General features: G+C 42.1%; 1 protein-coding gene and 1 long non-coding RNA gene across 8 annotated transcripts in view; one reads left to right on the forward strand and one right to left on the reverse strand.

Annotated features, from left to right (window-relative positions):
- The first annotated feature begins 332 nt into the window (after nucleotides 1–332).
- LOC138987636 (uncharacterized) lies at nucleotides 333–27,841 on the forward strand. Its single transcript, XR_011464024.1, has 8 exons — nucleotides 333–808; nucleotides 3,399–14,905; nucleotides 17,045–17,089; nucleotides 17,812–17,952; nucleotides 20,175–21,750; nucleotides 22,846–23,012; nucleotides 23,324–23,489; nucleotides 24,598–27,841. It is a non-coding gene; the product is annotated as an uncharacterized lncRNA (long non-coding RNA).
- Nucleotides 20,683–27,919, reverse strand: part of MAGI2 (membrane associated guanylate kinase, WW and PDZ domain containing 2) — a 1,472,905-nt gene continuing 1,465,668 nt past the window's right edge. For all 7 annotated transcript variants that reach the window (XM_070369681.1, XM_070369676.1, XM_070369674.1 and 4 more), the window contains one exon: nucleotides 20,683–22,422. In XM_070369681.1, the coding sequence (XP_070225782.1) occupies nucleotides 21,773–22,422 (650 nt within the window). In that variant the 3' untranslated portion in view covers nucleotides 20,683–21,772. The remainder of the gene's footprint in view (nucleotides 22,423–27,919) is intronic.

Below are 27,919 nucleotides of genomic sequence, written 5' to 3' on the forward strand. Positions count from 1 at the left end.
TAAATTATATAAACTTACAATTAAATAATTACAAATGTAATAAATACTCAAATTCATCACTTTCTTATTATGTTCCACTGTTACTTATACTGTTGAGGTTATTTATGTCCATCGTATCTGCATGGTGAAAATGCTACAGAAAGGTGTCCTACTGCACATCTCCTCCTAAATCCACATTGGACAGCTTCATGTTAGTATCTTGAAATGGGCCATGGTGGGAGTATTTACACCAGGGAAATGGACACACATTACAAATCAACTCTTATTTATTTCTTTATTGATTGTCTAAATTTCATATAGTGATGAAGAGAATAACAGTGCAAAGTAAATACTAAAAGTGTGTCATATCCACAGCAGTTACATTCTGAATAGCACAAAAAGTTGAGGAAATACTCTCCCAGCGTTTGGAAGCAGTTAACAAATTCAGCAAAAAAGTTGCTTATATGGGGAAGAGTGAGTGGATTTCTGATGCATGACATAGATCTTTGTTGTTTCACTTTTGTCTTCCTTGTTAAAATGGAAATATTAGCCAACATTCATGTCTAAACTATTCTTATTTATTGATTGCAACCACAGATTGGCTGTGGGTAAAGGATTTGACAAAAATGAACAAAAGCATTCTATGAGAATCAATTGGCTGCTTGGAATTTACAATAAATATTGTGTATTTTACTATTATTTGTTTACTGTGTATTATACATATTTTATAGCACGTTTGTAATATACATGTACATTGTTTTCAAAGAACCAGGTGTGGCGCATTCACCAGTACACCTCTGCTTACAGGGACATATATAGATACACTAAGGTAAGATTTGAAGTAGATGAGAAAGATAAAAGGAACAGCAAGGAGAGGGCCTCACTAGAGCTGGAGATGATGCTAACAGAAAATGTCATATTATGGAGGGCAGACATGGGACATGGTGGGCTGCAGGTTTGCCTCTAAGCTTCCCAGCACATCTTATTAATATATAAAGGGAAATTTGATTGTGTACCAATTTTTCAGTGTTTGGGTCAGAAATTGTGGCAATTCTCCTAGGCTAAGTCTGGAAGGAATTTTACTCTGAGGCTGTGTATAGAGGAACAATGTGTTTTTCTAAATATCAATAATATCCTTAAAGCAAACCCTCACTTAGAGTCAAAGGAATACTTTTGGGAGAGCCCCTCTCTGAAGGCTGGACACTTCTTGCCCAACTGCATTTCTGTAAGATACACTATTGAAATATTTGTGGATGAAATCATAAGAACTCTGGGACTTGTTTTAAAATTCTCCACAAAACAAAGGAATAAACATCTGTTGAAGTGAATAATTGAAGCAAAAAGAGCGAAATACTGATAAATATTGAAGCTGGATGATGGGCAATTGGGGATTCACTGAACTCTTGTCTGTACTTTGAAACAAGACTGAATCTTATTAATGTAGTCTAACAGCTCCTCCTCCCTTCTCCCCTGCATACCTTATCTCCGCTTCTCCCTCCTTGCTATTCCTGCGGTAGAACAACTGGGTCTTTTGTCCTTCCCACATTGTGGATTTGGCTGTTGCTACTTCATGGTGACAAAAAAATATTACCTAACAGAAATCCATTAAACTTAGAAATTATCCTACAGGAATGAGACAGGTCAGGGATGTTTTAATGAAAACAGAAGGGAAGAAAAACGAGCCATCTGACCCAAAGAAAGGAATTGCAGTAACAGGGGCACAACCCACAGGGAAGGTGAGGAAAGTGGGGGCTGAAAAGCAGAGGATCCGCAAAGAGAAGCACTGGAGATAACTTTTGCCTGCTGCTGATTTCTGAGTTCTTTGTCTTCGAGCACCTCCCCTTCCTCACCCTGCCACTTCAACCCTCAGGCAGAGTGGTAGGGCAGGGGCATTTTCCTCATTCTGGTTGCACTGTTGAGCTAAAACTTAAGGGATTTGAAAAAAATTTTTTTTTCTTGAACCACATGCTTTTTAAGAAAAAAAAGACAAATACATTTAAAATCAAATCAATTTTGAAGGGGCAGCATCTTTATCATCTCCCATCCTTGGGATTCATTTCACATTCAAATAAATAGAAAACTACTTGCAAAAAGGCAAATTACACCTAGATTTACCCACAGGTGGCATTTCATGCCATGACTTAATGGCAGTTCATCAACATGAGCTTTTCTGGGCTCACTGATTAGATCTTGCAATATGGAAAGTACCTTACCGTAATTTTTCAGTAGTTCACAGGTTATGCTATTTGGAACCATGTGAAGTAGCTAATGTTTTGGTGGTTTTCAAAAACACTGTATAACCAAGAAATTCAAGCACCACATACCAGTGACTTAGGGACCATTTAGACATCTGATGAGATATGTATGACTGTGATTAAAGGTTAGTTGTAACAATATTATGATATTTTAGAATCTTTGAAATGTATGAGCGCTTATTTAACTAATGGTGATGAGCATCAGCCCCAGGCCCATCCTGTGGCTCTGCTGCAGCCAGAAGCTCTGGTTCCCTGCCCAGGCTCACTTGCTGCAAGCCCTGCCCCTCAGCTCTTCTGCTGCTGAGGCAATGCCTCTGCTGTCCAGGCCTCACAGAGGAGCCTTCCCTGTGTTCTCCAGGAATAACTGGTAGTAGTCTGCACCCGGGAGATGCCTGACAACTGAGAAAATTGATCTTCCTAGAGAATTGCCTGGAGGGTTTGTCTGACCTATCAGTGGGTCTTACCTAGTTTCTAAAAAAATGAAATGCAATAGGATGAAATAGAATGGGAAACCATCAGAGCATGTGATAAAGATAAGCACTATCTTATGAAAGCTTTGTTTCTATTATTTATGTGGGTATATGTGTGTACTGAGACATAATGTGAAATGTATTTTTAAATGTGATTCAAGTCAAAAGGTCTTGAAGAGTGCTGCTCTCAGAATGTGTAATTTACCATTGGAGCAAGCCAGGCTAGTAAGAAGCTGTTGCTTAGACACATCACAGTGGCTCTGAAAGAGTGCTGAAACATTTCCCTAACAAGTTTAAAACAATACACACCTTTCCTCTCATACCTTTACCTTTCTGAGATATATGTGCGCTTAGTGAATTCCTCTGTTCAGGTAACAAGAGTTAGCATCTATTCAGTATTCCTTCCATCCACAAACATTTACTGAGACTGTGCCAGGCACTGAGAATATAATGATGGGGGAAAAAATGGACAGGAATCCCTATTTTAGTGAAACTTGTATTCAAAAGTAGAGGACGAGGCAGACTATAAGCAAGGCAAATCAGTGAAATGGAAAATGTTAAATGGTTATAAATGCCAGGGCAAAAAAGTGAATCCTCCTTTGGGAGGATTTGGGGGATATATTCTCAACTTTTCTGTATAACACATCACTACAAACTTAGCCAGTTAAAGCAGCATATGTTTATTATCTTTCAGTTTCTATGGTTTGAAGAGTCTGGACACGGCTTCACTGGGTCCTCTGCCCAGTGTCTTACGGGACTGCAATCAACATGCCACCTAGGCTGAAGTCTCATTTGAAGAATTAACTGGAGAATCATCTTCTTGCAAGCTCATTCAGGTTGTTGGCAGAACTTAATTCCTTCCAGTTGTATAACTGAAGGCCTCAGCTTTTTGATGGCTCTCCACTGGAGCCCACTTTCAGATCCTAGAGGCCTCCCGCTTCCACTGGCCCTCTCACTGTATGGCAGCTGACTTCTTCATGTCAGCAAGGAAGAGCTGTCTCTCTAGTTTCCTAAGATGGTGTCTTTTATCATGTAGTCTAAATATGGGGTGACACCCCATTACCTTTGCTCTGTTTTATTAGAAGCAAATAACAGGTTCTGCTCTCACCCAAGGGGAGAGGGATTCTAGGTGTGGCTCATTGGAGGTCACCTTAGGGAATATCCAGACCCAGTGGGGTTGCAGTTTTAGACAGGGTGGCCAGAGAAGGCATTCCTGAGAGCTACCATTTGGGGAAGGACCTGGGGAGGAGAGGAAGAAAGTCATGTGACTGTTCTTGGGAAGAGCATCTTCCCAAGAGGAAAAAAACAAATACAAATTTTCGAGGAACATGCCTGCCATTTTGAGACAAAATATCCTGTGTGCTGATGAGAAAGATCAAAGTGAGGGACAAATGGATGCTGCAGGGGAAAAAGAATTGCTGGAGAATCACTTATGAGTAAGCAAGGGGAATCTAGTGCAGAAAGAAAGGAAATAGTCATCCATGAGAGTGGGGTTAGAAATGGATCCTTCCAGGGAATGGGGAGTGTCAGTCTGTTCACTTGATAGCAATCAAGGCCCACCTGATCTTAGTGCTTATGAATTTAAGGAGAGACCATTCACCATGGTGGGGTGTCTTTCACTGACCACAGTCAGTATGTGTGGAGATAGGCAATATATATGCAGAAAACTGGATTGAACAGGGCTGTGGTTTAGGTAAGTGAGCAGAGAGGGGCAAGGTGCAAGGGAGGAGTATGGTGAGTGACCATGGAGTTTAAGCTAGGTCAGATCCAGCTGGCAGGAAGTCAGTAAGGATATAGTTGAATTGAACAACACTGTTATCAACTGGATCTAGTTCACGTTTATACAGTTCTCTATCTCAGAACAGCAGAATATTCATTCTCTTCATGCTCATATGGATGATTAAAACACATTCTGGGTCATAAATATACCTTAACAAATTCAATAGAGTAGAAATCCTACAAAGTCTCTTCTCAGCCACATGGAATTAAACTAGAAATCAGTAACAGAAATAAAGCTGAAAAATCTCAAAATCGTTGGAGATTAAACATCACACTTTTAAATAACATATGGGTCAAAATGAAATCATGCGAAAATTTTTTAAAGAATATTTTCAAGTAAATAAAAATATAACATCAAAATTATGGAATGCAATAAAAGCAAGGCATAGAAGAAAATTTGTAACAATGAATTCATATATTAGAAATGAATTATTGAGTCAGTTGACATGAGTTTTAAGACTAAACATTTTATAGAGGAGGATGGAGAGGTGCTGAAAGTGACATGAGATGTAAGAAAGACACTTAACCCTCAAAGAACAAGAGAAGTGGGAAAGAAAACTACCACTGAGAGCCTGCAGGGGAAGCAGAGTCCCAAGGGGAAGGTAGGTTCCAGTGACCACAACGATTCAGAAAAGTTCAGAGAAGAAATGAAGGCTGTGGACATTTTGCTGATGATTTTCAAAGGGCTCTGTGGAAGAGCTTCAGGGAAGGGGATCAGAAAAAGGAGTGTCAGAAAGGGGTGGGATAAGGGTTTGAGGGTTAAAGGATACCCAACCAAAGCAGAGTTAAGGGGCATGATGAGTTGGGGCAAGTTGTCCTGATGCTGCAAGAAGGAAGTTGTAGGGGTCTCCTGGGGACACACGGAAATTCTGTTGTCACACAACATTGAGGCTGGTAGTAGAGCAGCATCACTCTGGGTGCTCACGTCTTCTTGTGACTCCGGCCGATGGAAACCTGCAGAGGGCGCTCTTCCTGAGCAGGGGAAACAGTCCATCCCCGAGTCCCCCAGAAAGAGCGTGGGGAACCTCAGTCAAAAGAGGTTTTAGTAGGGAAACTGAGGGAAGTAAGGAAGACAGGCAGCTAGACTTGCTAGTTAGAAGACTGTGATACATTTACTTATCATGTGTTAAAATTTGTGACCATGCTGACTGAGATTTTAATTATTTGTGAGATTGCAATTATTTGTGACTGCTAATTTTAGTGTTTAATCTTTTTGTAAAACAGTTGTTCATATCTCTGTTTTTACTGTTACAGTTGTTGCTTATTCTCATTTCATGTTTTGAATTCAAATTCTGAGGATATCCAGTCATCTCCACCAGCTAATCCACCCATTCCTTTCTTTCTGTCTCCCTCCCTCCCTCCCTCCCTGTGTCTTTCCATCCCTGCTCCCATCAGCGCATGCAGTCTTTCATTTATTTGTTCATTTAGCAAGTGTTTATAACATCCAAAACTAATTTAATACTATATGTCAAGTATACCTCAAAAAAAGAAGCTTCTTTCAAGAAACAAAAAACTCAGGTATTTATGGAGCATTTGAAGATCCCCTGGAGAAGGGAATGGCAGTCCACTCCAGTATTCTTGCCTGGAGAATCCCATGGACAGAGGAGCCTGGCGGGCTACAGTCCATGGGGTCGCAAAGAGTTGGACATGATTGAGCGACTAACACTTTCTTTCACTTTAGTATGTTTCAGAAACTGTTCTAGGAGACTAAAGTGATGACAGCAGATAAAGCTTATATTCTTATGCAAATAAGCAAAAAAGGTGCCTGAGAAGTGCTATGGAGACAAATAAAACAGAGTAAGGAGGAGGAGTACTGAGAGAGAGAGAAGGAGAGATCAGGAAAGAGGTCTCTGAATGTGACATTTGTGCTAAGGCCCCGAGGGAAGTGAGGGAGGAAGGCATGCAGAAAACAACAGGAAGAGCATCGTGAGCAAAGGAAAAAGAAACTATTTCAGGAAGAACAAGGGACCCAGTGTAGCTGGAGTGAAGCAACAGGGAGAGTGAAAGGAAGTGAAATCAGGTAGGTGTGCATGTGGAGATTGGGTGGTGGGTGCTGAGTGTGAGCCGAAGAGTGAGAGTCTGACTTGTTTTATTTGCAGTCGTAGAATTTTATTCAGGTTCATAAGTGATTAATTTTCTTTCTAAAAGTCTAAATACAAATCCTATTCATATATAATTTTTTGAATTTACATACAGTAAAATTCACCTTTTTTAGGATCCACAGGAACACCGTGCCTGCAGAGAACAAAATCCATGGATGCTGAGGTTCCTTATATTTACATATAATCTACGCAAATCCTCTTACGTACTTTAACCATCTCTGATTTCCTGTAATACCTAATACAGTGTAAATACTGTGTAAATAGTTGCTGGGATGCTGCAAATTTAAGTTTTGTTGTTTTAGAACTTTGTCAAAAAAATTTTCCCCTGAATCTGAGATCTGAGGTTGGTTGAATTTGTGGATGTGGAACCTGAGGATATGGACTACATAGTTCTGTGAGTTTTGACAAACACGTGTAGTCACGTGACTGTCACCGTCTAGATGTAGACCAGTTTCCCCACTCAGAGTGCACTGGGACCCCTTTGTGGTCAGCATGGCCCTCACCTGCAGTCCTTGGCACCACTGTTGTCTTTTCTGGCCTTTTAGCTTTGTCTTCAGAGTTATGTCTGTAGGGCGTCATGTAAATGAAACTATATATCATGTAGCCTGTGCTATAGATGTGTATTCGTTTGGTTGCACTGGGTCCTGGTTGCAGCAGGCGGGATCTTCGGTCTCCGTTGGAGCATGCAGAATGCCCCCTGCAGTGGACGTACAGAGCACTAACCACTGGACCGCTAGGGAATGCCCTAGTCTCCTTTTTGCTGAGCAGCAGTCCAGTGTGTGCGTGTGCCTCCGTGTGTTTATCCAGTCACAAGTTTAGGCACTTTCAGGTTGTTTCCAATTTTATATGAATAAGAAATAAAGCTACTATTCAGATTCACATACTAGCTTTTGTGTGAACACAGATTTTCATTTCACTTGGATAGTTGCCTCAGAGTGGGATTTCAGAGTCAGATGGCAAGCACATTTTAACTGTATAAGAAACTATCATACTATTCTCCAAAGTGGTTGTCTCGTTTTGCACTCCCACTACCAATGCATGTCACTTTTAAAATTTGAGTCATTTTAGTTGGTATGTAGTGATGTCTCCTTGTGGTTGTAAGTAGCATTTCCCTAGTGACTAATAACGCTGGGCATTATTTTTATGTAATTATTTGCCTTCTATGTATCTTCTTTGATGAAATGTCTTTACAAATATTTCATGCCTTTGATGAATTGCTATTGAATTTTCAGAATTTTTAAAAATGTATTTAGGATATAATTTCTTTATCAAATTTTTGTTTTTCAGATATTTTCTACCAGTCTTTGACTCTCTTTTTTCCCATTTTTTTAAAAAAATAGGGTCTTTTGAATAGCAGATGTTTCCAATTTTTACTTATGTCCAGTTATCAGATTTAAGGTTTTACATTTAGGTCTGTGATCTATTTTGAGTTAAATTCTGTGCAGTGTGAGGCCTGCATCAAGGAACATATATATATTTCTTGAAAAGACTATTCTGTCTTCTTTGAATTGCCATTTAGGTTATGTATGGTTGTGTTTATGAGCTCTTATCTGTTCCATTGATCTGCGTATATTTGCCAGGACCTCACAGTCTTGATTACTGTAGCTCCATGGTTCTCCATGGCTCTCATGGTTCTCTTGAGAACTCTCAAGGGTTCTGCTTGTTTCTCTCTTGCACACTCATGTCGTGTGTGCCCTGGTGCGGGGCCTGGTGTTTGTTGGCAGAGCAGTGTTTCTTCCCCTTTGGTCACCTGCTCACTAAGGAGGTGTCATGGTGAGAGCATGCTTAAGATCTTCTCCTGGCAGATTTCAAGTGGACAATGCACTATTAGCAGCAATCCTTGCTTCCTTTGTGAGGGTGGTTCATCCTGGTGCTGAACGGTCTGATGTGTTGGACAAGAAGGTGAAAGCCTCAGGCTAGCCTGTTCTGGGAGGGCCCTTCTGGGCCAGATTGCCAAAGATTAATGACCTTGCTGATGACTTTCTCTGGCCTTATGCTGATCCTGTGGTGCATGGCAGCCCTGACTGGGCAGTGCCCTTGGCCAGGATGGACCTCAGAGCATTTGCTACATCTGTTCCAATCTGAAAATTTCCCCATGTATGACATTCATTTAGTTATTCATTCTTTCATTTAAATGTGACATTTATGGTGCTGTGTTCAAGGATTATAATAAGGAAGGAGATAGAAATGGTTCCTGTCCTCACAGAGTTTACACTTTGGACAAGAGGCATTAAGTAGCTTAATAAATACTCAGTTAAGTTTGTAACATGAACTATAGTCAGTTCTCCATACTGTTTACATAACGTGAATTAGTTTACATTTTGTCTGTGCTGCTTTTATGCTAGAATGGCAGAGCTGAGTGATTGCAGCTGTCACAGAATGGCCTACATAGTTCATAATATTTATTATGTGACACTTGATAGGAAAAGTTTGCTGACCCCTGCTTGGATACCTTAGATGTGTTCAGAAGATAAGGTCACTCAGGGCTGCCCTCTGAGCTAAGGGTGAGGAGGGAAGCAGCACTGGTGTAAACCACGTGTGCTCACAGACTCTCACAGACACGAAGCCTTGCGGGGGCATCTTCTTGTTCAGTACATTGGTCCACTTAATACCAGGCTGGGCCACCTTCACATTGGAGGCTGCATGGTGACTGTAGTTAATGATACAGAATTGTTTACTTAAAACTTGTTGGAAGTAGATCTAAGTATTCTTACCACAAAAATCCATTAAAAAAACCCAAAAGAAAGCTGGGGAAATTCCCCTGTCACTTTATTCCAAGACAGTTTCTAGGAGAGAGGAAGACATTGCTTTCTACTCTTGGAAAAAAATACAAAAAGTACTCTGAGTCAGAAATGTCTGTCTACCAAAATCCGTCCTCCTAGTTCCATAGTGTGGCGTGGTAGCTGCCTGATAGCTGTCCAGTCAGGAACTACATTTCCCACAGTCCTTTGTGTCGAGTGTACCCATGTGACTAGTTCTGACCAATGGATTGGGAATGGGAGTGACCTGTCATTTGCAGGCTGGGATTTTTAATGAAATGCTCACTTGCAAGCCCTCTGTCCCCTTCAGCTATCTGGATATAGAGGGCTCTGAGGTTCTGGAGCAGGACTTCTGAAACTTCTGAGTGTTTGAGTCACCTGTATCTGGAGATCTTAAAGCACAGGGCAGGTGCAGTAGGTCCAGGGCAGGGTCTGAGATCTTGCATTTTTAACAAGTTTCCAGGAGATGGCAGTGCTGTTAGTGCTTAGACCTTTATTCTGTAGTGGAGCCATAAAATGAAAGGAACCTGTCTCTGAATCACTTAAGTAGGAAAAATCTCCTTTACTCAGCAACTCCTGATCTGTTACCTGAGTGAGAAATAAGCCTTTGCAGAAAGGTATGGGCGTGTCTGCATGCTCAGTCACGTCCAACTCTTTGCAGCCCCTATGGACTCTAGCCTGCCAGGCTCCTCTGTCCATGGAATTTTCCAAGCAATACTGGAAAATACTGGTTGCCATTTAGGGGATCTTCCTGACCCAGGGATCGACCCCGCATCTCCTGTGCCTCGTGCATTGCAGGCAGATTATTTACTGCTGAGTCACAAGGGAAGCCCATTTTAAAACCTGCCAAAGCCTTATCCATTAGCTCATTGACAATAGTGGTTAAGGGGAAAAAAAAATCTGGGTTTTATATTTGTTGACTTGGATTAAAAACAGAGAGTGAAAATGTTTGGGATGGGTTGTGAATGATCTGCCTCATCTGGCGGGGAGGTTAGTGGAGAGCAGACCATGAGGGTCTTTGACCCTGAGAAGTCTCAGTGCAGGGAATTGAGGTAGAGTCTCTTAAGCAAGGGACCAGTGGGTGAGTGCCAGGGCCCTGGTGCAGGTTGCAGGGCAGAGGTTGGCTGGAGGAGCCCAGCCAAAAGTGTGGTCACTCAAAGGCTGCTTGACCCCAGTGACAGAAGCCTGGGCAGGGAGGCAGATGGGATACTGATGTGTGTGGTATCGGAGTGTGTGTGCTATTGGGAAGAGTTGCAGTTGGAGCAGAGAGGCAGAGGGAGTCCAGACCTGCTCCAAGGTCAAAAGCCACAGGAGCCTTTTGCCTCCTTGCAGTGAACATTCACAGTGGGGAGGCCAAGTTCATCTGAGGTACCTTGACCAGCTGGATCCAGCATGCTAGAAATCAGCCAAGGATGCTAGTGGGAAATCTCTCCCCAGGTTCTGAGGAAGAAAGGCTGGAACAAGAAGGCCTGCCCTCTCACTGTTGGTATGGTCCTGACCTTACCTTCCTGAAATAAAGCCAGAGCTGGGTCTTCTCAAGGCCTGCTGGCTTTGGGACAGAGCTGGGCCTGAGCAGGAACAGGAGGAAGTCAAGGGAAAATAATACTGGTTTTGGATAAAGCACCTGGGTGGTGGCAGAAGCTAGCCTTCGTCCCATCTGGTATTCAGATAACATCAAGCCCTTCTGTCAGAATTGTGTAGAAATAGCAGCAAACCTGAGAAGAATTGCAAACTGTCCACTTTGACTAGTCAGGGTCACTTACCATGTTACAAACCATTTTTATTCAAGGGAAACTATAGTGGATTTAGACATGAGACCAGTTTTTTTTTTTTTTTTTTTTTTTTAATTATCTGATGTTTAAATACTCACCAAGCGCCTATTGTGTGTTAGGTACCATGAAGATTAATTGTAGAAATTGAAGGTGAATTTTCATACCTTGATGATGGAGAAGAGAGCAGATTATAAGAATGTGAATCTGTGTACTGATTAGATACCTGTCCAGGAAAGCTCTTGGAAGAGTTGAAACACAACTGGGGGCTGGGAGAGGCTGATTTCCGGGTCAGCAGCCTGTGAGGGCTGCAGCCTCCAGCAGAGGATGGAGTGGAAGGAAGAGAGGCAGGAAGCATAAAGGTGGGCCCCACCCCAGCTCCGGGTTCTGTAGGGGGACCCACGTCATGTCAGGTCATCCTTCCAGTGAAACCCGTCAGTGCCTGCTGCTGCCTGGTGTGGAGGCCCACATCCTGGCCGGGGCCTGTTATGCCTGTGAAATCTACCCCACGGCCCCCCAGCCTTCTACAGGCCAGTTTTTTATATCCTCTGCCCTCAGGTGACGGGCTGCCATCAGGTCTCAGATTTGGAGCTTGGCCCCCAGGCCCTTTTCTTCTCAGGTGGCCGAACTGCTCCAGTTTGCCCATGACTCGAGGTGGGGAGGGTGTTGCTTGGATGCCCACTCAACAGTTTCGAAACCAAGACCATCCTGTCAAACTGGGGGAAGTTGTCACCTTGCTCCCCGAGGCCTGGACCCCCTCACGCTGTTCCTGTTGTGACTCTGCACACATTGAACCAGTCCCCGGCTGTTTTCTTAGGAGAAGCCCTGGGTATACCCCTCCTGGCCTCATGAGGCCTCCTGCTTGCCCACTCTGGCTCCTTCAGTTCTCCTTTGAAGCTCTTATTACAACTGCAAGTAACATAACTAGTTGTGGAATTAGCTTCCTGATATGTAAAGCCTGCACATCTCTGACAGGTGGGTCGTGCCTGTCTGGTTTAAAGTTGTAGTCTCAGCCCTCTGCACAGTACCTGCCACATGACTGACACTGATAAACATCTGCTGAATGAGAATTCCGGAGCACCACTGCAAACCATTACATGTCTCTCAGCTGGTAAGAGCAACAACTTAAAAATGTGTATGTGTCATTGTATATGTACTCTGTGCTCGAGTCAGAGTCCCTGGCTATTTCTTGGCACCCTTAACAGGTACTCAGGTCTCCTTATTTCTTACCTGGAGGATTTCAGTGCCTGCCAGCGCATCTCCTGTCTCCACTGCACCTGGACAGGGCTGCCAGGGCCTCCTCCCAGAGCTGAGTGCTGAGTTCACCTTTCCTCAGAAAGCTCTAATGACGCTCGACTGCTCGTAATAGCATTTGTGATCTGCTTGCCCCTACGTCTGTTATTCTTCTGCCTGTCTGTCTCTGTCAGTCTCAGTCAAAATAAACAATACATTGTTTCTCTAACATACCTCCAACTTTCTTAACTCTGACTTCCCTCATGCTGTTCTATGCCTTATCCCTCCCTTACCTTTTGAAATCCTACCCATCCTCCAAAGCCCACTAATACACCCCTTGTCCAGGGTCACTTCTAACTGCCTCCACCCATTTCTGCATTCTGTAGAAAGACATTCCCACTGTGTTAACTGTCTTGATCTTCTAACCAGATTATAGGCAGCTTGAGAACAGGGGCTGCGTTCTACGCATCTGTAATGCTTTATAGTTAGTAGGTACTCAACACTATTCAAAAATGTTTGTTAAGCTGAGTTAAGTAGGTTTAATTCATGCTCCTTTTGTTTCACGTAGCCCGTAAAATAATTTTATAAAAATTCTAGATCCGATTTCATTTTTAAGTTGACATCTATGTTTTTTTCACAAATTTAAATATTGCCAAGGATATATTTTTGTATATATGCTTTAAATGTATCTTATTTAAACCTTGTAGTTGCAGATTTGACTCATTTAACTTATGGAAAATACCTGCTATATAATCTAACTGGCTAAGCTAGTCCTTGTGGTCAAGTCAGACAAACAGCCAAACCACACATTCAATCAGAAAAAAAGTCTGACTTTATTTTAAAATTTAGATAAACGTGGGTGCTGATTCTTAGATAGGAACCCTCCGGGGCTCTTGAATTGAAGGAAGGCATTGCCCATGTAAGTGATGCTGTCTGCTTTGCTCTCCTGACTCCCCAAGGCTGCCTTCTCCAGTTGTCACTTTAATGCCCTAGAGGTTTTACACTTTAGGGGGATGAACAGAGTCAAATTTAGGTTGTGTGATAAGTCCGTCTTCCATAATGTGAAGGGTCCTTGTGTAGGGCAGGTGGGAATGGGCAGTGGGCAAACCACAGGCCTTGAAATGCATAAAATTGGAAGATGAAGTTCTGGAAGTGGATTCCAGGTAAGATAGGTCTCTGCCTGTGTGCACCCTGGAAAGTCTCTGTGTGACCCCCAGGGACTGTGTGTTCTTGGCGTGAAGGCATTTGACCCAGGAGGAAGGCACAGTGGAGATCACATCTTTCACACAGATACACCTTGTGAGGGTTTTAGAAAATTTACCTTCCACTTAATGAAGAAAGGTCACTTTGTTGCTTCACAAGATTTCCAGGTGAACTCATTTTCCAAGACACCGTTACATCAGAAGAAAAGATCCAACGAAACTCTCAGAATCTTTTAAAACAGATGTGGCCCTCATCTGCGGTTGCCAGCAACCCTCCCCCCGGGCGGTGGACAGACTTCAGCTTTCCTGGATCGCTGTGCTGCCGGGGTGATATGCCACCAGTGTGGCCCAGCAAGAGGTCAGTGTAATTCGAGATTGTTGCTCCATCATTTATTCCCAAATGTTTACACACTGCAGCTGCTATTACCACCAGTAAGCATAACCATCATCTCTACACATTTAATTGGTGCCCTAAATAAACTTGACATGATGCAGAATCATGCACTATCATTGGACATAGTGCCCTTACTGTGTTAAGACTTGGAAAGCACTCTGGAGATTTTGTAGGCATCCCGTCTGGTGCTATGATTATCTGAAAAAGAAATCTTGTTAGTCCAACTTCTTCAGCAGTTAGGTCACTTGATTTTGCAGTGAGTTTGGCCTGAAAAATAATATCAGTTGGGCAGGGTCAGATTCATTCTGGGGGAGCCCCAAGCTTACACAGTTTGGGAGAGACTCAATAAGAAAGAAAATGTAAAATTCCACATGAGCTTGAGGGCTCATGCACGCTTCAGTTCCTCCAGCTTCACAGCAAACCCACCTGTACTGTAGGAACAGTGGTCAGGTGTCTGGCAGAGTGCCTTGCACTTGGAGTACACACTTGAAGCTATGCCAGGCACGTGTAGCCCCCAGCAGCCACACACTTCACCAGGTCTGGGGTGTGTATGATCCACTGCTTGGAAGGGGAATCAGATCCTGATGAAAGCAAGGGGTTCTCTGCTGAAAGCCTTGCTGTTGTTCCAAGACAGAGGCTGCAGATTGGTAGGCTGTGGGCCAGACTCGGTCTGCAGGTGGTTAGTTGTGGTAGAAGATACGAATCTTCTTGTTCAGTGTTTCTTAAAAATGTGAATTAAACTTGTCAAACTTTAAAAACCATAAATTTCATATAAAAAGCTGATTTCTTTTTTGTTTTCTTCTCTCCCCCCTACCCCCCTAACCCTTCTCATGAGGAACTGAAAGACAGTTCCACAGTGACAGATGACAGCTTTAGAGGAGGGATGTGCTTATTGGTCCACCCAGTCCCCACCTTGGCATCTTCATGTTTATTTTCTGCCTGACCTTGGAAACTTGATTCATGGTAAGCCCTTGTCCTTTGAGGCTCCTCACTTGCTCAGCCCTGGTGCTGCTCTGTCCCCGCCCTGATACCTTTGGTCTCTGATCTGTGATCTTTTTGATGTCCTAATGACTTTTTTCCTTTTAAGATGTAATTGGCTGTGCATGATTAATATTGACACCTCATTTTTTAAACTAAATTCATTGTTTTCTAGATCTTGCTTTTTTCAACTTGCACTTGGCCTTTCTCTGGTTAGTCCACAAAGCACGACATACATTTATGGTAATTGTCTCAATTTGTGTGCTTGATTTCACACTTTGTATTAGCGTCTTCGCTTTTCTGAGTGATATACAGTAGGTTTAAATCTTTAAAAAGAAAAACCCTACTGGAGTAAAAATGGTCAGTTGGAAATTTTAGGCCTCCTGTTGACATCAGTGGGAAGTCTTGACTAGGGTTGAGAACTATTTGTTTGGATTGTAATCTTGATGGCACGGTTGTCATCATCCTATTCCTGTTACTTCCTAGAACTCTCTCCTCTGTAGTGCAAGTATTGTTTTATGTTGCAAACAGTTTATCTGGCCATTCATTTCGTACCTTTACACTGTTTTTCACTAGATCTTGGCTTCTGCATAAGCTTGGATTTTGCATGAAAAAAATCCAGAATTAAAAGAAAAAAATGCGATGGAATTTACTGGTGATTGATACCTACCTTTTTGGGAAAAAAAAAAGTTCGGTATCAATCAGCATAGCAAGCAACAGAAACATAGCACCAATTCATGAGTGATGCGGTCCCTTGACAGGCAAATACCAACTAGTGTCTGTGAGAAAACTGCTTACTAGGGTGGAAAAAGTCTGCAGTTATTCTCCCTTGCAGTTTTACTGCATTTAGAGTCAACTTTCAAAGAAGTCCTGTTTGGGCATTAAACTTATATTTTGAAAAATCTAAGACAACTGCAGTTTTTAAAAATTAACTCAACTTCTGGTAATTATTTCCTTCAAATTAACACTGCCAACAAAAGAGTTTTGTGCATGGTTAGAACTGGCTAAGTTTAAATTTAGTGGAGTAAATGAATTTTAAAAGTAAGCTGGTACAAGACTTGAATTTGGTTTTTATTTCTAAGAGACATTTTTCTTAAAATGTTGAGCTGCCTTTGATAACATATTTTTAAGTTTCTTTACCTTTTAAGTGATCTGATCTGTACCTGCCTTAGTTGCTAAGTTGTGCCCTACTCTTTGCAATCCCGTGGACTGTAGCATGCCAGGCTTCCCTGTCCTTCAGTAGCTCCTGGAGTTTGCTCAGTCTTATGTCCATTGAGTCAGTGATGCTGTCCAGCTATCTCCTCTTCTTCTGTCATCCCCTTGTCCTCCTGCCCTCAATCTTTCCAAGCATTAGCGTCTTTTCCAGTGAGTCGGCTCTTTGCATCAGGTGGCCAAAATATTGGAGTTTCAGTCACTTTTGTTAAGGGCATGTTATTCTGCAGTGACCTATGATCCTGTCTGACCAAGGGTTTTAAAACTGATAATTTTTTTTTTTAACAAAACTTCCAAAATCAAATTCTAATGAAGTTCTTTTGACCCCTAGCTAATTTGGGGATGCTTCAAAGGGCCCCTGGAAAACTTCAGAGAAAGATATTAAACTAATTAGGTTCATTTGGTATGTTAAATTTCATGGGAAGTATTGTCAAATGAGTAATAAATCTTCTTAGGTTATGTTATAAGGGGAAATGTTATTAACATAGATATTCCGGAAGTTGCATGGAATTCTTAAAATCTGATACTCCTGGTAAAATTATCAGTCATAATTCTGGTTATTAAAGTGTTATTTGTTATAGCAGTAGCCAAATTTCTTTGTCAGTTGCATTGTAGTCAGATTTTAAAAGTGCCATATGTCTTTTGTCACTGTTGACATTTATGGTTTTATTCTGATGCTTTTACAAAAATGCTTCCTCTTCAAAAAGATTTATGGGAAGTACATTAGGACAAGTATAGGTTTCTGACTTTCAGACAATAATGCTGAACTGGGTAAGAAATGAAGGAATTCTGAAAGGAAACCTAATGGGTTCATAAAACTATTAACAAAAGGAGTGAATGAACTGATGACTCTGGCTGTAATTTTTATGGTTTCTATCTGAAAAGTAACTGGTTTTAATCTGTGTTTTCCAGATACAAGGAAACCCTCCTCCTCAAGCTGATTATGACTTGCGTTTGGTAAATTATGCTTTTGTAAACTGAATTGAAACATTTATCTCACCTATCTGATCTCTCCAGAGACTAGAAATGCTTAGGTTCACTAGTAGCTTTGTCTGATATATTAGGAAGGACACCTCCTAACAGATACAGGAGTCTCAAGGAAAGGGATTCACCGAAGTCTGTGAGACAGTCTGTGATAAGCCCTTGGGTATGACTTTCCTATTTCTGAGAGGCCTTTTACAGGTTCAGTCAGAGACTCCTTATAAAAGAAGTTCCCTCAAAGCTATTTTTAAAAAAGCCTATGCAATCAACTATATTTATATAAATCATCAGGCCAAGTTTATTGAAATCAGACTTACTTTGGAAACAAATTAGACTTAATTTGGCTGAATTTGGTAAGTAATTTTAGAAAAAGATTCTTTCAGTGAGTACTAAATTCTAGTTGTGTTGAGGTCTGCATTTACTAAGACTCACTTCTCAGATGATTCCTTGCTGTTATATTAAGTTTAATTGAATAATTAATAGGACACCCTAAGTTTGTTTCTGAAGCTTATCTTAATAATCTTTAGAGGAAGATCAGGTATCCCACAGCCTGCAAGCAGTATTGTGTGTACTGGAAATGACATCTTTTAAAGGACCATCTCCCACTTAGGTGGAAAGATCCTTATCAGGTACTCTACACTAGCTCATGCACTGCAAAATTGAAAGAAATTGACTCTTTGATTAATATTTCCACTTAGAAAGGACTCCTACACTGGCCTGGTCTACAGAGAGGACTGCTGATCTCAAATTCACCTTAAAACGACACTCAAACAGAGGAGAAACTGCACTCAGACCAGGATGAGAAAAAGACAACATCCGAAGTAGACAGCTGACTGAAGGTGCTGGACCTGACCCATAAGATCATTTATTGTGTTTTCTTGACTTCTTGGACCTTTTTGTACACTCAAATCAGATGTTTTTCTATCATGGGCATGATCCTGTGCTAGTTTTAAAATTCAATCCAGTTATTGGGTTTGTGACCAATTACCTGTGTCTAGTATTTCTGTGTTACCTTGGATTTCTCCTCTCCTTTTGGTTGGCTCTTAGGAAACTTATTCTAAAAGAAAGAAAGAAAGTATAGTTCTGTTCTGGACACTATTGTTAGGTGCTATCCCTTCACCTGGACTGCTCTGACCCTGGCCATAAATAGACATTTCCAAGTTCAGTCAGAGCAACAGACAAAAAAATTTTAGCCAAAGAATACAGCTTCCCACAATTTTGAGACTATGTGGTTAACACTAGGCTATATCCATTTAAGTTTAAAGACTCCCTTATGTTGGGTACAATTAAACCATACTGTGGATAGCCAGAGCTTCCCAGGTGGCAAAAGTGGTAAACAGTCCACCTGGAGGAGGAAATCGCAACCCACTCCAGGATTCTTGATGGGATAACGCTGGCAGGCTACATACAGGCCATGGGGCCACAAAAAGGATACAGCTGAGCACACACACGCACAAGGATAACCAGCCTAGGAACAGCAGGAAGTTGGGCTGGGCACCTTACGGACAGTGCCAGGATTGGGGAACAGACTAAGACAGCCTGGGGATGTACTGGGCTGCTCCTTACCAATACTGGTAGTTACATTATTTGTATATTGCCTGTTTTACAAAATTGTTTCTTGCATTATCAAATGTGTGACTGAACCTCTGATAAAATGATGATTGGAAGCACTTGACCACATTTATAGTTCTCCTCTAAATATATATATAAAATACATATATGTGAGATAAATGATTTTAATAGTATAACTCTAGATATGGGAAGAAGCAATAAGAGGGAATTTTTTTTCTGGGACCATGATAGACGAGTAAGACTGGTATTGTCCAGAGACTTTTGACTACTGTTAATAAGGCCTAGTCCAGTAATAGCACACTGAGTGGCCTAACAATGAAATCCTCACCTGACCTAGGGATCCCTAGCACCATGGGCCAAAATAGTCACAAAATGCCTCGCAGTCCACACATTTATGACCACTAGGGAACCCTGCCAACTAAAAATGGGCACGTGTCATCTGCCTCTACACAGATAAGGTCACTTGCCACTGTAGTCACTGACCTTCAATGCCTCCTGAATGGAGGTTAGGGTGGAGGTCAGGAATGGGGCACTCTGTGCTCTGGCAGAACAGGCCTTTGGATAGTCAGATGTTCTCTGGAGATATTACGAGCTCAGTGCTTGCATCTCCTCATACCTAGAAAAGCACTAAAATCATTAAAGGGGACATCTACTCCTCATGACTAGCAGCAGGCCTCCACCAGAATGTGTGCGTGACTGCACATCCCACCCCTTCACTATAGTCATACCTAATACTGACCACTCCCCACCTCTCTGAGGCAGTTTCTCAGTTTCTCTGAAATGCTGTCTTCTGGGCTATAGTCCTCATTTTGCCCCGAATAAGACTTAACTCACAGCTCTCATGCTGTGAATTTTTTTTTTTTTTTCAGTTGACAACACACAGCCTATATAGTTGGAAAAAGAAAATATTTTTGGATATATATTTTATTTGACAGTGTTTTAGAATATCATACAGTAAACAAGATTTCTGTAAAAGTTAATTTATCCATAGTGGTGCGTTTCATAAAAATAGTTGCTCACTTACAGTCTTTCTGTGACTATTAATACATGTAATTATATTTATAGAGATACAGCTGTACAGGGTAAATTCACAGCTAACACTACACAGAAATATTATTTGGAATGGGGTTTAGATGATGTGCTGTCTTCACAGGTTATGGATTACAGCCGCATAAAGCAATTACTGCACAAGTAGTAGCTGTGAACTGTGCAAATTAGAGTTTATGCAAGCGTAATCTCAAATTTTTTTTTATCCTTTTGTAACATATGGAAAATAAAGGTCAGAGGATACAGTACCCGGACGTGCAGCTACACTACAGAAGCATTGTCCAAAACCAGATTCAATAACTTAATGGCAAAATAGACTGGATTTCTAGTCCAGGGGAGAAAGACTAATTGAGATTAAACCAAAAGTACTGTAAACTGCTACATGTGTTTGTGCTTTAGTTTATGATGACTAAGTTTCATTTTTTGGAAATTGCTTTTACAGGCTGCAAGACTCTTCACTTGAGGCTTTCAACTACATTGTCCTCTTGTCAAACAACTAAACTATACCTCTGCCTGATGGGAATTAAACAGCTGGTGCTCAGGATACTGCACTTACAAAGAGAGGGAAAGAGGCAACCCAAGGAAGCTGTTTACATGTGCCCTCTTGTGATGGACCTGATCTCCCTGTTTGACTTTCTGAGTAGGGGAGGTAAGGCTTATTTGCATTTGAACTCCTGTGAGGGGCAGAGTATGGGAAGCCTCATTATTTCAGGTCCCATTAAAGAGAAACTGCCCTCTGAAACATTTGCCTTTTAGTATGTGTAGCTACAAATAAGAATGCATGGATAATTAACTGAAGGTAAAGATTAAAAATTAAAATAGAGAAGAAAGGCAAGCCTTGAAATTTTACTAGGTTATCAACCATGGGCAAGGAAACTAAACATCTAGACAAAAAAGCAAACCAAATAGAAATAAAAGGAGAAATAATAAGAAAGGTAAGCAGAAAGGAATGCTAAAAAGATCTGTGTTCTTTAATGAAAATAAATGGACTATAATAATGATTTTTTAATATAAGAGATTCATTGTAATCTGAGAAAATATAGGAGGAATACTTTGCTCTGTCAAGGTGAAAATGTAATGGAAAGAGGATTCTTAAAAAGACAACAAAATGATAGAAATATAACAATGCTGTCAAAGAAACTCCTATCTCTGAGCCTGAGACGAGAGGAAAGCCTTCTCATAAAGGAACTGCAGCAATGCCAATCTCAATTTAACAAACTGTGGTCCTTCAATTATAAAATTTGTATTGTAGATGAAAACTGATTAAGATCTATGAGCTAAACTGCAAAATTCTGACTTATGGCAAACTGCTCCCTAGAATACAATTTTTAAAACCTTTTTTTCTACCACTGAAAATGTACAGAAACGTGATTACAGAAATGGCAGTACAAATGGCAGCACACCAGTGAATTCACTAGGTTTCTAACTCACCCTGCAAGTGTGCAGGGAACACTGCTTCTAAGACTGGTGATGGGTGCCACGAGCGAGCCGTGGAAACAGGTCATGGGCGAACAGTTCCGAATGTTTCAAAGAAACCTTTTAACCCCTGTCTAGATATGTCGAGAACAATTTATTTACAACTCTTCAGATCAATTAAAAGATATAATCTTGTCTCAGTTTCAGCTTGCTCCGTGCAGTTTGATTTTTAAGGCGATATTCCAGTTTGTGATTGCTCTTAACTTGTCCAGTTTCTTGAAACAAAGTTTGGATGACATCCAAATCCTTCATGCAGTGGGGGAATTTTTTTTTCTTTTCTTTTTTTTAACTAAAGCTACACTGCATTCTCTGTGATGTTCTTCATGTTATTTTGGTTCTTCCGTAGCTGCCAAAGCCCCCACTGTGTAACAGGGGCTTTAGGATCAGTTAGGTCTGCACTGTAGACACCGTCCGGACTATGCTTATTGGACACTTGGGGCTTCATGTTGGTGCTCCCAAGCCTTGGTGCCTCGTGGATTTATGCGTGTGACAGTGGAAATAAATTAAAACGCCGAGAGACGGAACCTAAGAACGGCCTGCAGGTATTGAGGCGGGGCGGCGGGTTCATCTCCCCGGGGCTGAGGCGCCGGGTTTGAGGACGCCCGGCAGCTTGTCGGAGCCCGGCACCTTCCACGGCCCGGGCGCCACGGCGGCCTTGCGCGCAGGGGCGCCCCCGGGGGGCCGCGAGCCCTGCCTGGACCCCGCCCGCGCCCCGGCCCGGCCCTCGACCTCCCGTGCGCCCCCGCCGCGGCCCGGGCCCACGAACGCAGGTGCCGCGCCGGGGCCTCCGTGCCGGCCGAGCTCGGAGCCCACCGGGGCCTGCAGCCCCTCCTTGTTGCCAGCCCGCGCCGCTTCGGCCAGTGCGGGCCCAGGCGCTCTGGTCTCCGAGGAGGGCCTGCCGGCCTCAGGCTGCCCCTGGCCGCCAGGCGCCTCCTCGAGCCCTGGTTGCACGGCCCTTTGCGGGCTGGCTGAGCGCTCGCTCTGCTCCCCAAGGCGCTGCTTCTTCTGGCTGCCGGCTGAAAGCTCCTTTGGTTTCCTAACGTCGTGTTCCCTTTTGATATCCCAAGTTGGGTCTGGGTTTGTCTGGTGGGAAGGGTCGGAGGGTGGGGCTGGATGTGATGGACAGAATGGAGAGAGGACGTCCTCCAGGGAGACGCCTACTTCCGGCAGACCTGGGGAGGCGGCAGCGGGAGCACTCCAGGAGCCGGGTTCGTCTGTGGGGCAGGAAGCGCAGGCATTAGGGCCCGGCCGCACAGGCTTTCCACCTCTCGCCACCTCCCTCCACATTGGGAATGAGAGCAGGTGGCCGGGGACCCCCTGCTCTCGACGCCCCAAGCCACTGCCACCCCCACCCCCACTGCCAAGAGGGCAGCTGACCTCCCATCCTCTACCTCACCCCTTCCCTCCTTGCTGGGTCAGGAAGGTTGTTACAAAGCCCAGGCCTAATCCATCCCTTTGCCCTGGCCCCTTCTAACTTCGTGGGGTGTCATCAGGTCTGACAGTCAGTCCTGTGTGGAAATCTGACTTGGCTGAACATAAATCACCTAGGGCAGCCGTGAGAAATGCAGATTCTTTGATGGTCAGACCCAGAGCTTCCAGTAGGATAGGGCTACGGAAGTCCTCTGCATTTTTAACAGGCATCCAGGTAATTCAGAAAGTGATTGGAGAACCAGCCTTTGAGAAATACTGGCCTGCATTCTCTGGAAGAAATTGGGGGAGTGACTTTCTCAGCAGTTCAGTGTCACTCAAGACATATTTCTTAGTGACCACCAGACAGAGAATTTGGATAAAGACACCTAAAAAGGTTCGTTTTTCTGGAGACTGGGGCGGGCAGTGGGACCAGGCTGGTGTGGAAGGAGGGACGCTTCTATGAGGCTCTGCCTTAAAGTGTTAGAAAGTTTTGCAGAAACTTTGACTTCCTGGATGGACACCCTTTAGGAGCTCTTTCCTATATATATATATATATATATATATATATATATATATAATATAATCTCCAACTTTCCTTTGGCCTTATATTGTCAACCTGAGTTCCAAGATTCAAACAGGTAATACAAAGTTGTCTACTAGATGTTCAAACTTTATTGTTGAAACACAAATTATTTTATTCTGCAGGAACCTGAGGTTGGTTGGAGACAAGAAGGCAGATACTTTGAGCTCCCCGCCTTTCGTGAGCATGCTGGTCACAACCAACTGCTGAACAGCCATTGATAAAAGACAGGAATCTACCAGAAAAGGATATTCTGCATCCGAAGACACAAGAAGAAACCACGAGATAGCGGTAGGGGGGGCACACTCAACGATATAATCAAATCCCTTACCACCCGGGTGGGAGACCCACAAACTGCAGAATAATTAAATTGCAAAAGTCCTCCCCCAACCTAGAAGAAATAGGCATATTCTTAGAAAAGTACAAGTCTCCCACGACTGAACTAGGAAGAAGTAAAAAAAAATAAGAACAGCCCAATGACAAGTACTAAAATTGAATCTGTGATTTAAAAACTCCCAACAAACAAAAGTTCAGGACCAGATGGTTTCATAGGCAAATTCTACCAAACATTTAGAGAAGAGTTAATTAACATCTATCCTGAAACTATTTCAGAGGAAGGGAAACTTGTAAACTCATTCTATGAGGCCACCATCACCCTGGATTGAAAGATTCAACATTATCCAAGTGGACTATACTACCTAAGGCAGTCTGCAGAGTCAGTGCAGTTCCTAGCAAACTTTGTTTCTCACGTGGGCTCCACCATAACCCAGTCTTCTCTTTACTTCTACTCTTCCCTACCTCTGGTCTCCATGCAGCAGCAATGTCTCTGAGACATAAATTTGCTCATGCCATTCCTTTGCTTAAAACTTTTGGTGGATTCTCACTGCTCTTAGACTAATATCATTAACAAAGCCCACAAAAGCTTGCCTCATCTGGCCCCTGCCAGCCTCTCCAGCTTCACCTCCATTCATCCCCTGTTCCTCATTCACACTGGTCTTTGTGCAGTTAGTTACTCACACACACAAGCTCATTCTGTATTCTGGGACCATACATCATTGCTGGCTCCTCTGCACCCCACAGTGATTCACAGGGTGGGTTCTTTTTCATTCTTTAGGACTGCTAAATATTACCCAAGAGAACCCCAGCCCACAGTAGGGATTCTGGTCTCCTTGAGAGCTTCTTGTCTTTTTATTTCCTCATAGTGCTTATAATTTGGAATTAATACTTGGCTGCCCCTTTAATTAACATAAGTCTCAGTTAGTAGATTGTAAGTTTCATGAGGGCAGTGACCACACTGGTCTTGTGTATCACAGTGGACTTAACATCTAGCATAGTGCTTGACACAGTAATACCTGTTCACTGTATATTTGAATAAAAAATAAATCTACTGCACAAATAGAAATGGAAGACTTTCCAAGGGGAGGATGGTGGTGAAATGACGATGTCTGCTTGAAGTGTGAGAGGAAAGAAGGAAGTCTGCAGAAAGAGAGCAGAAGGAGGACACCAGTGACACCAGCTTTCCCTGGTGGCTCCTCGGATGCAGAGGGCAGAGAGGGTCCCAATCCAAGTCCATCTGATACAACAGATGTTCCTTCCCTCTGTAATCTTTGCAGTTACAATGGTAATAATGCCTTTGCTTAAAGAACGTCATCCCTATGGAAGCACGAATCAACGTGCCAGTGAATGTTCAGATTAGCTGACAGGTAAGACAGAACCAAAATATCTTGCAAGCAACCCCCTTTCCTATCAGCTCTAGCCAGTTTGGATCTCTCCTAGAAAACAAACCAGTGAATGCACATTACATATTACTAGTATATGGTGTACACACATTACACGCTCACAAACACACACCATTATCTCTGGATTAAAAGATGTATGACCTCTTAAATTATCTTGTAGGAACCTGGCAATATTGAAAAAATAAAATGCTCTCTGACTTCATATGTCCAAGCTTTAAAAAAAAAAAAAAAAACCTTATCTACTGTGCTTCAACCACTCTTTTTATTTTATTGAATATCACTAGAGTGACAATAACCAGAGAGGTGATCTGCTAGGAATAAACTACTTATTGTAGTAAATATCTGTATTATTGGTTTTCCCAGGTGGCTCTTATTGGCAGCAAAAATTTGTACAGAAGAGGAAAATAAGTCAAGGAAGAGTTGATTTTTTTCTGTGCTGAAGGGTAAGGGAGACCCTTGGAAGGAAGGAAGCCAGGGATTGTTGCAGGGAAAGAGGATCTGTTTCCTGCTCTACCCCTTACCTGACAGCCTCCAGGCTTCCAGCTTGGGCTGACTGGTCCCCCAAACCCTGAAAAAGAGTTCCTGCACTTGTCTCCTCCTCTCAGTGAGGTCTGGGGCCCGAAGCCTAATGGCTGCTTTTTGGATTAGGGTATCTAGGAAAGTACCAGTCCTGTCACCACCGTTGGAATGACTAATATCGACAACAGCTAACACGGATTGAAGTGCTTCCTAGGTACCAGGAACTATTCTGAACTCTTAAGATGTATTTACTCACCTGTAAACTTGCACATTTACAGATGGGGAAACCAAGGCACAAAAAGTTTACCTTGTTCAAGACTACATAGCAGAAGGTAATAGAACAGGGTTGTTGAATGACTTTCTGAATGGGGTGAAGTTCTACAAGCTCAGCTGGAATACTGTCACGAGACTCCTTTGCTATCAACTCTTTTGATTGGGACTCATCTCTTCTAGGGCAGCTTGACAGGAACTCCCATTTAAAGCACTGTCGGAGGCAGATCTATTATTAATCCAAATAGTCTCTGAAATGCTATTTGTGTTTGAATCTTGGACACAGAAGAATAATTACAGAGCTGGGGTGTTGTGTTGATCTGTGGAAATGCTGGGCATATTATTAGCTGGAATCAGAACAGTGAGATTAGATGTCTTAAGGTTGGGGATAATATTATATGCTTTAAAAATATCCCTCATGTTGTCACACCTTGAACCTGAATTGAATTGAAAATCTCATCTACAGTGGAAAAAGTCTCTTCAAGTGGTATTGGAAAAGTTGGATAGCTGCATGTAAATTAATGAAGTTACAACATACCCTCACACCATACACAAAAATAAACTTAAAATGGCTTTTAAAGACTTAAATATAAGACGTAACATCGTAAAACTCCTAGAAGAGAACATAGGCAAAACGTTCTCTGACATAAACTATGCCAGTGTTTTCTTTGGTCAGTCTCCCAAGGCAATAGGAAAGGAACAAATGGGACGTAATCAAACTTAGAAGCTTATAAAAGATGTTCCTTGTCGCTAATTATATTAGAGAAATGCAAATCAAAACTACAGTGAGGTACCACCTCACAGTGGTCAGAATGGCCATCATAAAAACTGCAAATACCAAATGCTGGAGAGGATGTGGAGAAAAGGAAACTCTCCTACAGTGTTGTTGAGAATGTAAGTTGGTATAGACACTGTGGAAAACAGTATAGTGGTTTTCCAGAAACCACTAATAAAACTAAAAATAGAATTACCTTATGATCCAGTAATCCCACAACCTGAATGGCCATCCACAGATGAATGGATAAAGATCTGGTGCATATACACTGGAATACTACACACCGAAAAATAATGCCATTTGCAATAACCTAGATGCAACTAGAGATTATCATACTAAGTGAAGTAAGTTAGAAAGACAGATACCATATGATATCACTTACACGTGGGGTCTAAAATATGACACAGATGAACCTATCTGTAAAACAAACACGGACAGAGAACAGACTGGTGTTGCCAGAGGGGAGGGGTGGGGGGGTGGGGTCAGCAGATGTAAGCTTTCATATATGGAATGGATAAACAAGGTCCTACTGTGTAGCACAGAGATACTCAATGATAAACCATAGGAGAAAAGCTTATAGAAGAAAGAATGTGCATATACTCAGTTTACTGTAGAACAGAAATTACCACAACATTGTAAATCAACTATACTTCAATAAAATAGTAAAAGGATAAATATATAGTGATATACTACTACTACTGCTACTACTACTAAGTTGCTTCAGTCGTGTCTGATTCTATGCGGCCCCAGAGACGGCAGCCCACCAGGCTCCCCCGTCCCTGGGATTCTCCAGGCAAGAACACTGGAGTGGGTTGCCATTTCCTTCTCCAATGCATGAAAGTGAAAAGTCAAAGTGAAGTCGCTCAGTCGTGTCTGACTGTTAGTGACCCCGTGGACTACAGCCTACCAGGCTCCTCTGTCCATGGGATTTTTCAGGCAAGAGTACTGGAGTGGGGTGCCATTGCCTTCTCCGATATAGTAATATAAAAATATTCAAACTAGATATTGGAAACATCTTTTACATAAATACTTTTGCTGAAATGAATAAAATTTCTGCAAAGAGATTTCTGGATTTGGTTAAGTGTTATTTCCTATAAATTGACTGGGTTAGAGAATACTGATACGGTTATACAGAAGTATATTTTCTTCTAATTTAGAATATTACAAGAAAATATAAATGATTAGATCAAAAGACAGTAATGTGAAGTCATTTTGGTATTCAGAAGAAAACTTATTAAGATGTGTTCAAACCATAATGGCTCATTTGGATTTGTTCTACCATCATGAAGATGATTGTTTTTTTATAACAAAATATAAATAAAAATGTGCATTTAAAAAAATTTCAGGAAAAAGTATTTGATTCTGCTCTTTCTGAAGCAGCGTTTCCAGTCTGGAGGCACTGTTAATAACCTTCAAGT

The sequence above is a fragment of the Bos mutus genome, chromosome 4 (assembly GCF_027580195.1).
Source record: "Bos mutus isolate GX-2022 chromosome 4, NWIPB_WYAK_1.1, whole genome shotgun sequence".
Classification (NCBI taxonomy): Eukaryota; Metazoa; Chordata; class Mammalia; order Artiodactyla; family Bovidae; genus Bos; species Bos mutus.